We start from the raw sequence: 15,109 nt of genomic DNA, 5'->3' as shown, positions 1-15,109 counted from the left end.
ATCACTCGGCTAAGCATTCCTCTCCTTAATGTCAATATGCCTTGTCCATTGCTGTTCTGGTTAGTGTTTATTGGCTTATTTCACTGTAGAGCCTCTAGCCCTGCTCATTATACCTTACCCAACCTTTCAGTTCCACCAACCACACATGCTATGACATCTTCTGGTTTCAATGATGTTTCTAGAGACAATATCTCTCTCATCTTCACTCAATACCTAGGTTTACCTCCACTGTATTCACATCCTACCATATTTTTGTCTGTACATTATACCTTGAAGCTATTTTATCGCCCCCAGAAACCTGCTCCTTTTACTCTCTATTCTGGACGTCATAGACGACCAATTCTCATAGCTTTTAGCCGTACCCTTATCCTACTCCTCCTCTGCTCCTCTGGTGATGTCGAGGTGAATCCAGGCCCTGCTGTGCCTAGCTCCACTCCTATTCTCCAGGCGCTCTCTTTTGATGACTTCTGTAACCGTAATAACCTTGATTTCATGCATGGTAACATTAGAAGCCTCCTCCCTAAGTTTGTTTTATTCACTGCATTAGCACACTCTGCCAACCCGGATGTCCTAGCCGTGTCTGAATCCTGGCTTAGGAAGTCCACCAAAAACTCTGAAATCTTCATCCCTAACTACAACATTTTCAGACAAGACAGAACAGCCAAAGGGGGCGGTGTTGCAATCTACTGCAGAGATAGCCTGCAGTGTTCTGTCCTACTATCCAGGTCTGTACCCAAACAATTTGAACTTCTACTTTTAAAAATCCATCTCTCTAAAAACAAGTCTCTCACTGTTGCCGCCTGCTATATACCACTCTCTGCCCCCAGCTGTGCTCTGGACACCATATGTGAACTGATTTCCCCCCATCTATCTTCAGAGCTCGTGCTGCTAGGTGACCGAAACTGGGACATGCTTAACAACCCAGCCATCCTACAATCTAAGCTTGATGCCCTCAATCTCACACAAATGATCAATGAACCTACCAGGTACCACCCCAAAGCCGTAAACACGGGCACCCTCATAGATATCATCCTAACCAACTCGCCCTCTAAATACACCTCTGCTGTTTTCAACCAAGATCTCAGCGATCACTGCCTCATTGCCTACATCCGTAATGGGTCAGTGGTCAAACGACCTCCACTCATCACTGTCAAACGCTCCCTGAAACATTTCAGCGAGCAAGCCTTTCTAATCGACCTGGCCCGGGTATCCTGGAAGGATATTGACCTCATCCCGTCAGTAGAGGATGCCTGGTTATTTTTTTTAAATGCCTTCCTCACCATCTTAAATAAGCATGCCCCATTCAAGAAATTTAGAACAAGGAACAGATATAGCCCTTGGTTCTCTCCAGACCTGACTGCCCTTAACCAACACAAAAACATCCTGTGGCATTCTGCAATAGAATCGAACAGCCCCTGTGATATGCAACTTTTCAGGGAAGTTAGAAGCCAATATACACAGGCAGTTAGAAAAGCCAAGGCTAGCTTTTTCAAGCAGAAATTTGCTTCCTGCAACACAAACTCAAAAAAGTTCTGGGACACTGTAAAGTCCATGGGGAATAAGAACACTTCCTCCCAGCTGCCAGCTGCACTGAGGATAGGAAATTCTGTCACCTCCGATAAATCCACTATAATTGAGCATTTTTCTACGGCTGGCCATGCTTTCCACCTGGCTACCCCTACCGTGGTCAACAGCACTGCACCCCCCACAGCTACTCGCCCAAGCCTTCCCCATTTCTCCTTCTCCCAAATCCAGTCAGCTGATGTTCTGAAAGAGCTGCAAAATCTGGACCCCTACAAATCAGCCGGGCTAGACAATCTGGACCCTTTCTTTCTAAAATGATCTGCCGAAATTGTTGCAACCCCTATTACTAGCATGTTCAACCTCTCTTTTGTGTCTTTTGAGATTCCAAAAGATTGGAAAGCAGCTGCTGTCATCCCCCTCTTCAAAGGAGGGGACACTCTTGACCCAAACTGCTACAGACCTATATCTATCCTACCCTGCCTTTCTAAGGTCATCGAAATCCAAGTCAACAAACAGATTACCGACCATTTTGAATCCCACCGCACCTTCTCCGCTATGCAATCTGGTTTCAGAGCTGGTCATGGGTGCACCTCAGCCAATCTCAAGGTCCTAAACGATATCGTAACCGCCATCGACAAGAAACAATACTGTGCTGCCATATTCATTGACCTGGCCAAGGCTTTCGACTCTGTCAATCACCACATTCTCATCGGCAGACTCAATAGCCTTGGTTTCTCTAATGATTGCCTCGCCTGGTTCACCAACTACTTCTCTGATAGAGTTCAGTGTGTCAAATCGGATGGCCTGTTGTCCGGGCCTCTGGTAGTCTCTATGGGGGTGCCACAGGATTCAATTCTTGGGCCAACTCTTCTCTCTGTATACATCAATGATGTCGCTCTTGCTGCTGGTGAGTCTCTGATCCACCTCTACGCAGACGACACCATTCTGTATACTTCAGGCCCTTCCGTGGCCTCCAACTGCTCTTAAATACAAGTAAAACTAAATGCATGCTCTTCAACCGATCGTTGCCCGCCCGTCCAGCATCACTACTCTGGACAGTTCTGACTTAGAATATGTGGACAACTACAAATACCTACAAATAACTGTAAGCTCTCCTTCCAGACTCACATCAATCATCTCCAATCCAAAGTTAAATCTAGAATTGGCTTCCTATTTCGCAACAAAGCATCCTTCACTCATGCTGCCAAACATACCCTCGTAAAACTGACCATCCTACCGATCCTCGACTTCGGCGATGTCATTTACAAAATAGCCTCCAATACCCTACTCAATAAACTGGATGCAGTCTATCACAGTGCCATCCATTTTGTCACCAAAGCCCCATATACTACCCACCACTGCGACCTGTACGCTCGAGTTGGCTGGCCCTCGCTTCATACTCGTCGCCAAACCCACTGGCTCCAGGTCATCTACAAGACCCTGCTAGGTAAAGTCCCCCCTTATCTCAGCTCACTGGTCACCATAGCAGCACCCACCTGTAGCACGCGCTCCAGCAGGTATATCTCTCTGGTCACCCCCAAAGCCAGTTCCTCCTTTGGCCGTCTCTCCTTCCAGTTCTCTGCTGCCAATGACTGGAACGAACTACAAAAATCTCTGAAACTGGAAACACTTATCTCCCTCACTAGCTTTAAGCACCAGCTGTCAGAGCAGCTCACAGATCACTGCACCTGTACATAGCCCATCTATAATTTAGCCCAAACAACTACATCTTCCCCTACTGTATTTATTTATTTATTTTGCTCCTTTGCATCCCATTATTTCTATTTCTACTTTGCACTTTCTTCCACTACAAATCTACCATTCCAGTGTTTTACTTGCTATATTGTATTTACTTTGCCACCATGGCCTTTTTTGCCTTTACCTCCCTTATCTCACGTCATTTGCTCACATTGTACATAGACACATTTTTCTACTGTATTATTGACTGTATGTTTGTTTTACTCCATGTGTAACTCTGTGTTGTTGTATGTGACGAACTGCTTTGCTTTATCTTGGCCAGGTCGCAATTGTAAATGAGAACTTGTTCTCAACTTGCCTACCTGGTTAAATAAAGGTGAAATAAAATAAATAAAATAAAAAAATCTGCTCATGCTAGGAGAGCATTGCAGTCAGTCTAGACAAAATGCCTAGACGGAATCTACCCCCTAAATGTTCTACAACCACCACATCACATGTTTCTGTCTGCTCCGTTGAAAACCAGCTCCATTTAAAAGCATACTTTGTGGAGAACAACTCTTGAATTAGGGAAATGACGCAGGGACACAATGCACGATTGCATAGGACACGAACACCCTCACGTTCTTTACTCCTATGCTTCCCTTACTTTTTAACTCTGGTAATCCATGATCTAAAGTTCATCTTTAGATCATGGGTAATAAATTCCCCGCAGGGACCACATGGAGAGAGAGCGAAAGAGAGAGAGAGAGAGAGAGAGAGAGAGAGAGAGAGAAAGAGAGAGAGCGAGAGAGTGAGAGAGCGAGAGAGCGAGAAAGAGAGAGAGAGAGAGAGAGAGAGAGAGAGAGAAATGAGACCAACATAGGAAGAAACAGAGAGAGTGAGAAACAGAGACGGCGAGAAAGAGAGGGGGGGCTGAATCTATTGTACGGAAGGAAAGGCATTGTAATTATCGTCTAGCTACACTTCCATGTCTTTTCTCTCTAACTCAACACTGTCGCTAATACCTGACCACTACATCAATACCTTACTTAGATAGAGGTGGTAACACAAGAAAAGAACAAGGAACTAAATGGTATCTGTGGCATGAGGATCGCATCAGGTGTCAAAGTCGAAACTGACATTTTAGGAAACAAAGTGTGAAAACTGAGGGTAGGCCTAATTTGACATCTACATAGTTCAAATCAAATCAAATTGTAATGGTTGCATACATGTGTTTAGCAGATGTTATTGCGGGTGTAGCGAAATGCTTGTGTTTCTAGCTCCGACAGTGCAGTAATATCTAACAAGTAATATCTAACAATTTCCCTACATATAACCAATACACACAAATCTAAGATAGATGTGCAGTAGAGCTTTAGGTTATGTTATGATGTGATATGTCACTGTATGATATGATGCTATGTTATGCTACTGCTTATTCTATGCTAGGATATGTTATGTAATTATATTCTGCTATAATACTGCATGTCACGTTATATTATGTAATGTTACGTTGTATTATGTTATTTTAGCTTATATTATGCAAGGCTTTTCCTCGATTATGGAGATTGGATAGATGATTGACTCAGGCTGCATTAGACAGTGAAGTCTGGTGGTTTTGTACTTCAATAACGCCCTCATTAATCATAGAGATCTCATGGGGTAGCTGCTTCAGGGCGCCTGGCTGATCTCTTGGGTTATAAAGCAACAGTATCTGAAAGAGTGTGTTCCCCATGGGCTACTCACATGAATGAATCTCCCTCCCTCCCTCCCTCAATCCAATATAATATATACAGGTGAGTTTCCCCAAGACACTGATCCTGGTCATTTTTTCATTTCACCAACAAAAAGTTAAGGTTAGGATTGGGGGAGGGGAAGCTGATCTTAGATCTTTACGTAAGCGAGGCTTTCCCCCGGAGCTGATACATTCCTACTCACAGTGCCTGGTAGGAGAGCTGCGCCTTGGTGAGATTGAGAGGGTGGCTGGAGGAGGAGATGCCGTACTCCCTGGGGTCACGGCCCGTAGGCAGGTTACCCCTCAGGATGGCATTGTTGGCCACGTTGAGGAACGAAACGATCCCGTGCCACGCCTGGTTGTAGAACCACACCTGGAGACATGGCAGATGGTTCATCGCTGTTACAGTTCAAATACAGACCAAGGTTAAGGCTAGTCCTGGGCTAAAAAGAATAAACATTTATGGAAATGATACAGGTTATTCCTGGTAGTTACTCCAGTTCAATGCCATTGTAAAACATGGCCCTTGTGTTAAATTAGCATCTTGATAATACATACAAAATAATAATTGATTTACATACAGTAACAGCAACTACAACAAAAGAAGTAATAACTATCAAAGCTCACAAGTTGAACACAAAGTTATAACAAACGATTGAGGTCTTCTCTCTTTAAGATGCTCCCGGTGCCTGTATCTCCCGTTGTGCAGGAGAAGAATATTCTAGAAAGAGAGCACCCCCGCTGATAGTGCTGGTCTAATTAAGATTAGATGGAGTTTGGGCCTACCGTAACACTGTATCACACATACACACAGTAAAGCACACACACACACATACTCAAAGTGCACGCACACACACACAAGCACATTCATGTGCACCAGCACACACTCAGACTTTTCGTGTCTCTCACACTCTCCACATACACTCCCCAAAGATATTTGTGGTTGACTACAATATCAGCGACTTAAACAATTGCACAGAAAAAATGCCATTTTGGTTTATACAACGCAAGTGCTTAAGTTATTTTGACGGCATTTTCTTTTAATAAATTCCACAATGCATTGGATTCCTTTTTCCTCAACCCCGGGGAGACCTGTTGCTAGACTCCCATTAGATACATCAAACATGGTGGACATCAAAAGAGTGGAAGAGAGTGGAAGTTAATGCTATAAAGAACAGTATGAGGCTAGCTAAGTTAACACTGCTACCACAGAATTCAAGCGGTCTAATTGCATCAAGCATCAATCATAAAGGCTGCTGTTGAATCCATTGGAAAAGTATAACTTCATAACGCTAACAGGATCCATTTTGCACTGTGTTATTCTTCTTTTCGCTGCTTTATCTTGTCTCAATGGAGGATCTCCGTCTAGAATAGAACTCCTGACTGAATAATACATTTATGAAGTCATTTGAACCACTCAACCACTCCCTATGCAGTTTAGGTGTCTGTGATGGGAATTAAGTGATTCAGATGCAGCTCAGATTACATGTAAAACCCAGGAGATGGGCTTGTCTTGTATGATTTGTGATTAGCATCGCTCTACAAAGGAAGATATCTATCTGTGTACCAGCGTTGGACTACCTGCTACTGTATCCTCTCACAAAGCACTCATGATGATGACCAAGCAAAAATGGTAAGGAGCCTCTGAGTCTCTAAGCCTGAAGATGAACAATGATATAATACCTTGACGTTATCCCTGGTCCCAAGCTCTTTCAGGAGCGTCTTGGTGTTCAGAAGGATCTGCTCAGTCGTGTTATCCTAATGAAGGAGAGAATAATAATAATAACAAGAGAACAAGGCTTAATTGGACACACTTGGGAAAATACATATCCCCTTTGAAATGCAAAACATCATGGAACAGCAATATCTCTAGATTGCTGAGGCCCACTTATTTACTTATTCTATATAGGTTGGAGAAGTAGCATTATTTAGCTTGTTATTTCAGCAAACCTGCAGCACTGACTTCCGCTTGCAACCCTCCCCCCCTCCATTGTCATGGTTTATAAAAGTTCTAGAAGGGAGGTAGGGTAGTCCTACATATGAGATGCTTGATACATATGACCGCTGGGTACTAGCGCTATAGAGGGCAGGTGGGAGTGGGAACCGAATGGGTCAGCGTTGGGGCCAAATATTTTCGCCAACCCAGCACTGCCTTCCACTTGCATCTGTCTCCTATTTCTTTAAAAAAAAAAAATTCTCTCTTTTCTCACTATAGAAATTCCTCCACATGGTGTTATAACATATAACACAGTGGTGTGGGTGGGCCACATGGGTTGCGTAAAAAAAAATACACTATGGTCATGTTTCATGTGAAATGGGCCTTGGGATGAGTGCTGCTGAGAACCGTGTGATTTGTGATGGCCCGTCGTCACGCCTGTGCCCAGGTCCAGCTCAGCCTGGCCCGGTGCACACTGCATGCATTACACGTGTCATATAAATGCAAATGGTTCCTTCGGTCTGCAGGCAACTCAAATCAAAAGCCTACAATACGAGAGGTAGGAAGAGAGGGACAGGGGAAGGAGAAAAGGAGGGAAGGAGAGGGTAGAGAGGGAGGGAGAAAAACAGAGGGAGTAAGAGAAAGGAGGAGGGAGTGTTTGCACTATTTAGGAGAAACACTCAGAACACCGACCATCTAATTTATTATTAATGAACTCAGGAACTACAAGCCCTTTTTTCTGTCTGTAACTCACTCTTTCTCCAAGATTTTAACATCATTTGCTTTTCAAATCAAATTGTATTTGTCACATGCGCTGAATACAACAGGTGTAGACCTTACAGTGAAATGCTTATTTACCAGGCCTAAACCAACAATGCAGTTTTAAGAAAAATAAGTGATAAAGTATTTACTAAATGAACTGAAGTAAAAAATAAATAAATTAAACTTCTCCCTTCTGAAGAATGGGGAGTGAGGGAGGAGGAAACTGGAGGGGGGTGAGGTGGAGGGAGAAAGGTCCTGGCGCAGGATGGCACCATAGTGGGCATGGCAGTGGAATGGGTTCTTCCTGAGGATTAGCTCCTCATTCCACTGGCATTGTTTCTGTTGCAGACGGGAAGACACGTGGCGGGAGAGATAGAGGGGGGTTAGGGAATTACGGAAAACGCTTACTGATGCTTATCCCTTATGAAACGACTTCCTCCTCAAGGGCGATGGTGCTCGTATGGCCAATGACCCGGACACCCACACAGCCACAGCCAGCGATACAATGGTGGCACGATGCGTTCTGTCGAGCGCGTGACGAGAAATCTGTTTTGGCTCTCAAAACACTGTATGAGACTACTTTATTGACTAGTCTTTCCTAATTGTCTTCGAGCATGGTGTGTTTTGTTTTTGCCATGTCATAATATCTTCCTTCCTCATCCTATTCGATCCCAGAATCCTTTGCCACATGAGTCTCATTTCAATTTCAACTTTCACCCCCCACAAAAAAACTATCAAACACACACTTAAAAGCTAGCCCAGTCAGGTGACATAGTAGAAGAGTACAGAGAGACTAGCCTATTATTTAAATAGGCTAGTCAGTTAAGAACAAATTCTTATTTAGAATGACAGCCTACCAAAAGGCACAAGGTCTCTTGCGGGGACGTGGGCCTGGAATTAAAATGTTTAAATAATAATAAATACAACATAAATATAGGACAAAACACACATCACAACAAGAGAGACAACACTACACTACATAAAGAGAGACCTAAGACAACAACATAGCAAGGCAGCAACACATGACACACAGCATGGTAGCAACACAACATAACAACAACATGGTAGCAACACAATATGGTAGCAGCACAAAACATGGTACAATCATTATTGGGCACAGTCAACAGCATAAAGGTTAAGTAGGTGGAGACAACAATACATCACATAAAACAGCCACAACTGTCAGTAAGAATGTCCATGATTGAGTCTTTGAATGAAGAGATTGAGATAAAACTGTCCAGTTTGAGTGTTTGTTGCAGCTCGTTCCAGTCGCTAGCTGCAGCGAACTGAAAAGAGGAGCAACCCAGGGATGTGTGTGCTTTGGGGACCTTTAACAGAATGTGACTGGCAGAACGGGTGTTGAAGGTGGAGGATGAGAGCTGCAGTAGATATCTCAGATAGGGGGGAGTGAGGCCTAAGAGAGTTAAAAAAATGATTATCAACCAGTGGGTCTTGCGACAGGTATACAGAGATGACCAGTTTACAGAGGAGTATAGAGTGCAGTGATGTGTCCTATAAGGAGCATTGGTGGCAAATCTGATGGCTGAATGGTAAAGAACATCTAGCCGCTCGAGAGCACCCTTACCTGCCGATCTATAAATTATGTCTCCGTAATCTAGCATGGGTAGGATGGTCATCTGAATCAGGGTTAGTTTGGCAGCTGGGGTGAAAGAGGAGTGATTACAATAGAGGAAACCAAGTCTAGATTTAACTTAGGCCTGCAGCTTTGATATGTCCTGAGAGAAGGACAGTGCACCGTCTAGCCATACTCCCAAGTACTTGTATGAGGTGACTATCTCAAACTCTAAACCCTCAGAGGTAGTAATCACACCAGTGGGAAGAGGGGCATTCTTCTTACCAAACCCCATGACCTTTGTTTTGGAGGTGTTCAGAACAAGGTTAAGGGTAGAGAAAGCTTGTTGGACACTAAGAAGGCTTTGTTGTAGAGCATTTAACACAAAATCCGGGGAGGGGCCAGCTGAGTATAAGACTGTATCATATGCATGTAAATGGATGAGAGAGCTTCCCACTGCCTGAGCTATGTTGTTGATGTAAATTGAGAAGAGCATGGGGCCTAGGATTGAGCCTTGGGGTACTCCCTTGGTGACAGGCAGTGGCTGAGACAGCAGATTTTCTGACTTTATACACTGCACTCTTTGAGAGAGGTATTTAGCAAACCAGGCCAAAGACACCTCATAGACACCAATACTCCTTAGCCGGCCCACAAGAATGGAATGTTCTACCGTATCAAAAGCTTTGGACAAGTCAATAAAAATAGTAGCACAATATTGCTTAGAATCAAGGGCAATGGTGACATAATTGAGGACCTTTAAGGTTGCAGTGACACTTCCATAACCTGAGCGGAAACCAGATTGCAAACCAGAGAGAATACTATAGACATTGATTATTGACAAGTTTTCCAACACTTTTGATAAACAGGGCAAAATAGAAATATGCCTATAACAGTCAGTTGGGATCAGCTTGATCTCCCCCTTTAATAAAGGACGAACTGTGGCTGCCTTCCAAGCAATGGGAACCTCCCCAGAAAGTAGAGACAGGTTAAAAACGTTGGAGATAGGCTTGGCGATGATAGGGGTAGGAACCTTAACCTGTTATGGCTAGGGGGCAGTATTTTCACGGCTGGATAAAAAACGTACCCGATTTAATCTGGTTACTACTCCTGCCCAATAACTAGAATATGCATATAATTATTGGCTTTGGATAGAAAATACCCTAACGTTTCTAAAACTGTTTGAATGGTGTCTGTGAGTATAACAGAACTCATATGGCAGGCAAAAACCTGAGAAGATTTCATGCAGGAAGTGGCCTGTCTGACAAGGTGTCGTTCTTCTTGTCTCTGTTTATTGAAGAGTGAGGATCTTAGCTGTCCCGTGACACTTCCTACGGCTGCCATAGGCTCTCAGAAGGCGGCAAAACGCTGAATCGTGGCTTTGCAGGCTCTGGCTGAAACAAAGTAGCGCGTTTGGGTAGTGGCTGGTTACAGTACTGTGAGACTCAGGCTCGTGCCCGCGTCGACCGAAAGCTTTGTTTTCTTTCCTCTGTTTAGCTAAATGGACATTCCCGGTCGGAATATTATCTCTTTTTTACGAGAAAAATTGCATAAAAATGGATTTTAAACAGCGGTTGACATGCTTCGAAGTACGGTAATGGAATATTTAGATTTTTTTTGTCACGAATTGCGCCATGCGCACGACCCTGATTTACCATTTCGGATAGTGTCTGGGACGCACGAACAAAACACCGCTATTCGGATATAACGATGGATTATTTTGGACCAAACCAACATTTGTTATTGAAGTAGCTGTCCTGGGAGTGCATTCTGACGAAGACAACAAAAGGTAATCAGACTTTTATAATAGTAAATCTGATATTGGTGAGTGCTAAACTTGCCGGGTGTCTAAATAGCTAGCCCGTGATGGCTGGGCTATGTACTTAGAATATTGCAAAATGTGCTTTCACCAAAAAGCTATTTTAAAATCGGACATATCGAGTGCATAGAGGAGTTCTGTATCTATAATTCTTAAAATAATTGTTATGCATTTTGTGAACGTTTATCGTGAGTAATTTAGTAAATTGTTAGCAAATTCCCCAGAAGTTTGCGGGGGGTATGCTAGTTCTGAACGTCACATGCTAATGTAAAAAGCTGTTTTTTGATATAAATATGAACTTGATTGAACAAAACATGCATGTATTGTATAACATAATGTCCTAGGTGTGTCATCTGATGAAGATCATCAAAGGTTAGTGCTGCATTTAGCTGTCTTCTGGGTTTTTGTGACATTATATGCTAGCTTGAAAAATGGGTGTCTGATTATTTCTGGCTGGGTACTCTGCTGACATAATCTAATGTTTTGCTTTCGTTGTAAAGCCTTTTTGAAATCGGACAGTGTGGTTAGATTAACCAGAGTCTTGTCTTTAAATAGCTGTAAAATAGTCATATGTTTGAGAAATTGAAGTAATAGGATTTTTAAGGTATTTGAAAATCGCGCCACTGGATTACACTGGCTGTTACGTAGGTGGGACGATTACGTCCCGCCTAGCCCATAGAGGTTAAACTGCTCCGGTTATTACCCAGTTCTGCTCTCCTGCGCCTGACTTCCCTGCAGCCAGTCATGCACCCCTTATACGATGTGCTCTCCTCCTCCCCCCTTTTCCTTCACTTGTGGACAGCTGATGTGCAAAACACATCAGTTGTCTGTGACCAGACTAAAAAACCTATCCAAGCCAAACCTTTATATCATAACCTCTAACCACTACACACAGCCTACCTACATCGTTGGCACAATATTAACGTCATATGCAATTCAGTTAAGACCAAATTCTTATTTACAATGGCGGCCTAAACCGGCCAAACCCGGACAACACTGGGCCAATTGTGCGCCACCCTATGGCTCTCCCAATCACGGCCATTCGGGTGCCCAGTTTACTTTCTAAATGTAATCTGTTACAGTTACTAGTTAACTGTCCAAAATTGTAATCAGTAAGTAACTGTTGGGTTACCCAAACTCAGTAACATAATCTGATTACATTCCATTACTTTTAGATGACTTTCCCCTTAAGAGGCATTAGATGAAGACAAAAATGTATGTTACCATTTCAATGACATATATTGCAGGATAAATCAATGTTACGGTTTACATAGATGTGTCAGGAATCCCGCTTCCTGAGTCTGTTTCTGCCTGAGATGACTGTTTTGTTTAAGTGTTGTCTAAGGTTCCTGAACGCACCCTGTCTGGTTGCCAGGCAACGAGGTTAGGCGGGAGATCTATTTATTACCCGCACCTGCATCTCATCAACCTTCTGCACACCTGGTCCTGATCTTCACCTCTTCTTAAACCCTGAGCTGACATCCATTCCCTGCCGGATCGTTAGCAACGAACAGTATGTTGTGCCAGCGTATCAGCCTCATGTTTCTTGAGATAGTTTTGTTGTTTTGTGCTTGTTACTGGTTACTCACTCCCATTTACTCTGTCTACAGTCATTCTCCCGGAACATTCAACTCCCTTAACTGGCCGTCGGTGGATACAGTGACTTCATTGGATCAACCCATTTACTCTCATCAACTCACCTCCGCTGCCGCTCCGTCTCCTGGATCACTCAAATTACACATCAAGACTACCAATAAATACTCACCTTCATTTTACTCACCTTGTCCTGGTCTGCTTCTGGGTTCTGTCTTAGAGAATCTTGACAAGATGCCCATTTATGGATGTTAAATGTTACTTTATAGGTTGGTTATGTAGACTTCTTCTAACCCATCGCTTTCTACTACATATAATAATACGATTCAATAACATCTTTATATTAAAAACCAAAGTCTATCAGAATTACAGTCATTCCAATAAATGTTATACCCCTTGATCTTCAAGAATAGGACTTTGAAATATGGAAGTATAGATTAGCCAAATTGTTTTACCTGAGCATGATCCCAAAACTAATGACTTATTAGCAACACTACTCATGGAGGACTGATTGTAGACTACAGGAAAAGGAGGACCGAGCACGCCCCCAATCTCAACGACGGGAATATAGTGGGGCAGGTTGAGAGCTTCAAGTTTCTTGGTGTCCACATCACCAACAAACTATCATGGTCCAAACACACCAAGATAGTCGTGAAGAGGGCACGACAAAGTCTATTCCCCCTCAGGAGACTGAAAAGATTTGGCATGGGTCCTCAGATCCTCAAAAAGTTCTACAGCTGCACCATTGAGAGCATCCTGACTGGTTGCATCACTGTCTGGTATGTCAACTGCTCGGCCTCCGACCGCAAGGCAATACAGAGGGTAGTGCGTACGGCCCAGTACATCACTGGGGCCAAGCTTCCTGCCAACCAGGACCTCTATACTTGGCGGTGTCAGAGGAACTAAACATTGTCAAAGACTCCAGCCACCCTAGTCATAGACTGTTCTCTCTGCTACTGGACGGCAAGCGGTACCGGAGCCCAGTCTAGGTCCAAAAGGCTTCTTAACAGCTTCTTCCCCCAAGCCATAAGACTCCTGAACAGCTAATCAAATGGCTACCCTGACTATTTGCATTGCCCCCTCTTTATTGAACACACAGTGTAAACATTCACAGTGCAGGGTAGGAAATGTATGTGAACTTGGATTTAATAACTGGATGAACCTCCTTTGGCAGTAATAACCCCAACCAAATGTTTTCTGTAGTTGTGGATCAGACCTGCGCATCGGTCAGTAGGAATTTTGGACCATTCCTCTTTACAAACCTGTTTCAGTTCAGCAATATTCTTGGATATCTGGTGTGAACCGTACTCTTGAGGTCATGCCACAGCATCTCAATCGGATTGAGGTCAGGACTCTAAGTGGGCCACTCCAGAAGGCGTATTTTCTTCTCTTGAAGCCATTCTGTTGTTGATTTACTTCTGTGTTTTGGGTTATTGTCCTGTTGCATCACCCAACTTTTGTTGAGCTTCAATTGGCGGACAGATAGCTTTACATTTTTCTGAAAAATGTCTTGATGAATTTGGGAATTCATTTTTCCGTCGATGATAGCAAGCTGTCCAGGCCCTGAGGCAGCAAAGCAGCCCCAAACCATGATGCTCCCTCCACCATACTTTATAGCTGGGATGAGGATTTGATGTTGGTGTGCTATGGCTTTTTATTGTGTGTTCCTTCCAAACAACTCAACTTTAGTTTAATCTGTCCACAGAATATTTTGCCAGTAGAGCTATGGAATATTGCGAACTTCAGACGTGCAGCAATGCTTTTTTTTGGACAGCAGTGGCTTCTTCCATGGTGTCCTTCCATGAACACCATTCTTCTTTAGTGTTTTACGTATGGTAGAATTGTCAGCTGAGATGTTAGCATGTTCCAGATATTTCTGTAAGTCTTTAGCTAAAACTTGAGGATTCTTCTTAACCTCATTGAGCATTCTGCGCTGTGCTCTGGGCAGTCATCTTTGCAGGATGGCCACTCCGAGGGAGAGTAGCAACACTGCTGAACTTTAACCTTAGATGCATGTGATAGCTAAATAAGCAAAAGCGGAAGTGAAAAAAAATACAACAAAATATCTCTTTCTCGCTCTCTCTCTCTTGCGTCTAAACTGTTCAACTATTGTCTTTCCCTTTTTGAGTCAACCACTCACCACATTTTATGCACTGCAGTGCTAGCTAGCAGTAGCATATGCTTTCAGTACTAGATTCATTCTCTGATATTTTGATTGGGTGGGCAACATATCAGTTCATGCTGTAAGAGCTCTGATAGGTTGGAGAACCTCCTCCAGAGGTTGTCATAATTATTGTGTATGTTTATGGAAGGGGGTGAGAACCACAAGCCTCCTAGGTTTTGTATTATAGTCAATGTACCAAGAGGAGGACGGAAACTAGCTGAACTCTGGCTACATCATGGTGCCACTCTACAGAGTGCTGTTGATGCTACTGTAGACCTTCATGGCAAAACAGTGTGTTTGAATCAATTATTTGGTGACGTGAATATATT

At 43.3% G+C, this 15,109-nt stretch overlaps 1 protein-coding gene across 1 annotated transcript in view; it reads right to left on the bottom strand.

The window, feature by feature from the left end:
- Window positions 1–15,109, bottom strand: part of LOC106608787 (phospholipid-transporting ATPase ABCA1) — a 253,841-nt gene that overhangs the window by 79,734 nt on the left and 158,998 nt on the right. The window contains exons 33-34 of the mRNA XM_082977279.1: window positions 6,620–6,694; window positions 5,140–5,309 (exon numbers count right to left, since the gene is read on the bottom strand). Of these exons, the coding sequence (XP_082833405.1) occupies window positions 5,140–5,309; window positions 6,620–6,694 (245 nt within the window). The remainder of the gene's footprint in view (window positions 1–5,139; window positions 5,310–6,619; window positions 6,695–15,109) is intronic.

The sequence above is a fragment of the Salmo salar genome, chromosome 07 (genome assembly GCF_965601325.2).
Source record: "Salmo salar chromosome 07, fSalSal1, whole genome shotgun sequence".
NCBI lineage: Eukaryota > Metazoa > Chordata > Actinopteri > Salmoniformes > Salmonidae > Salmo > Salmo salar.
The sequence above is the reverse complement of the archived record's forward strand: the minus strand, read 5'-3'. Positions and strand labels throughout refer to the sequence as shown.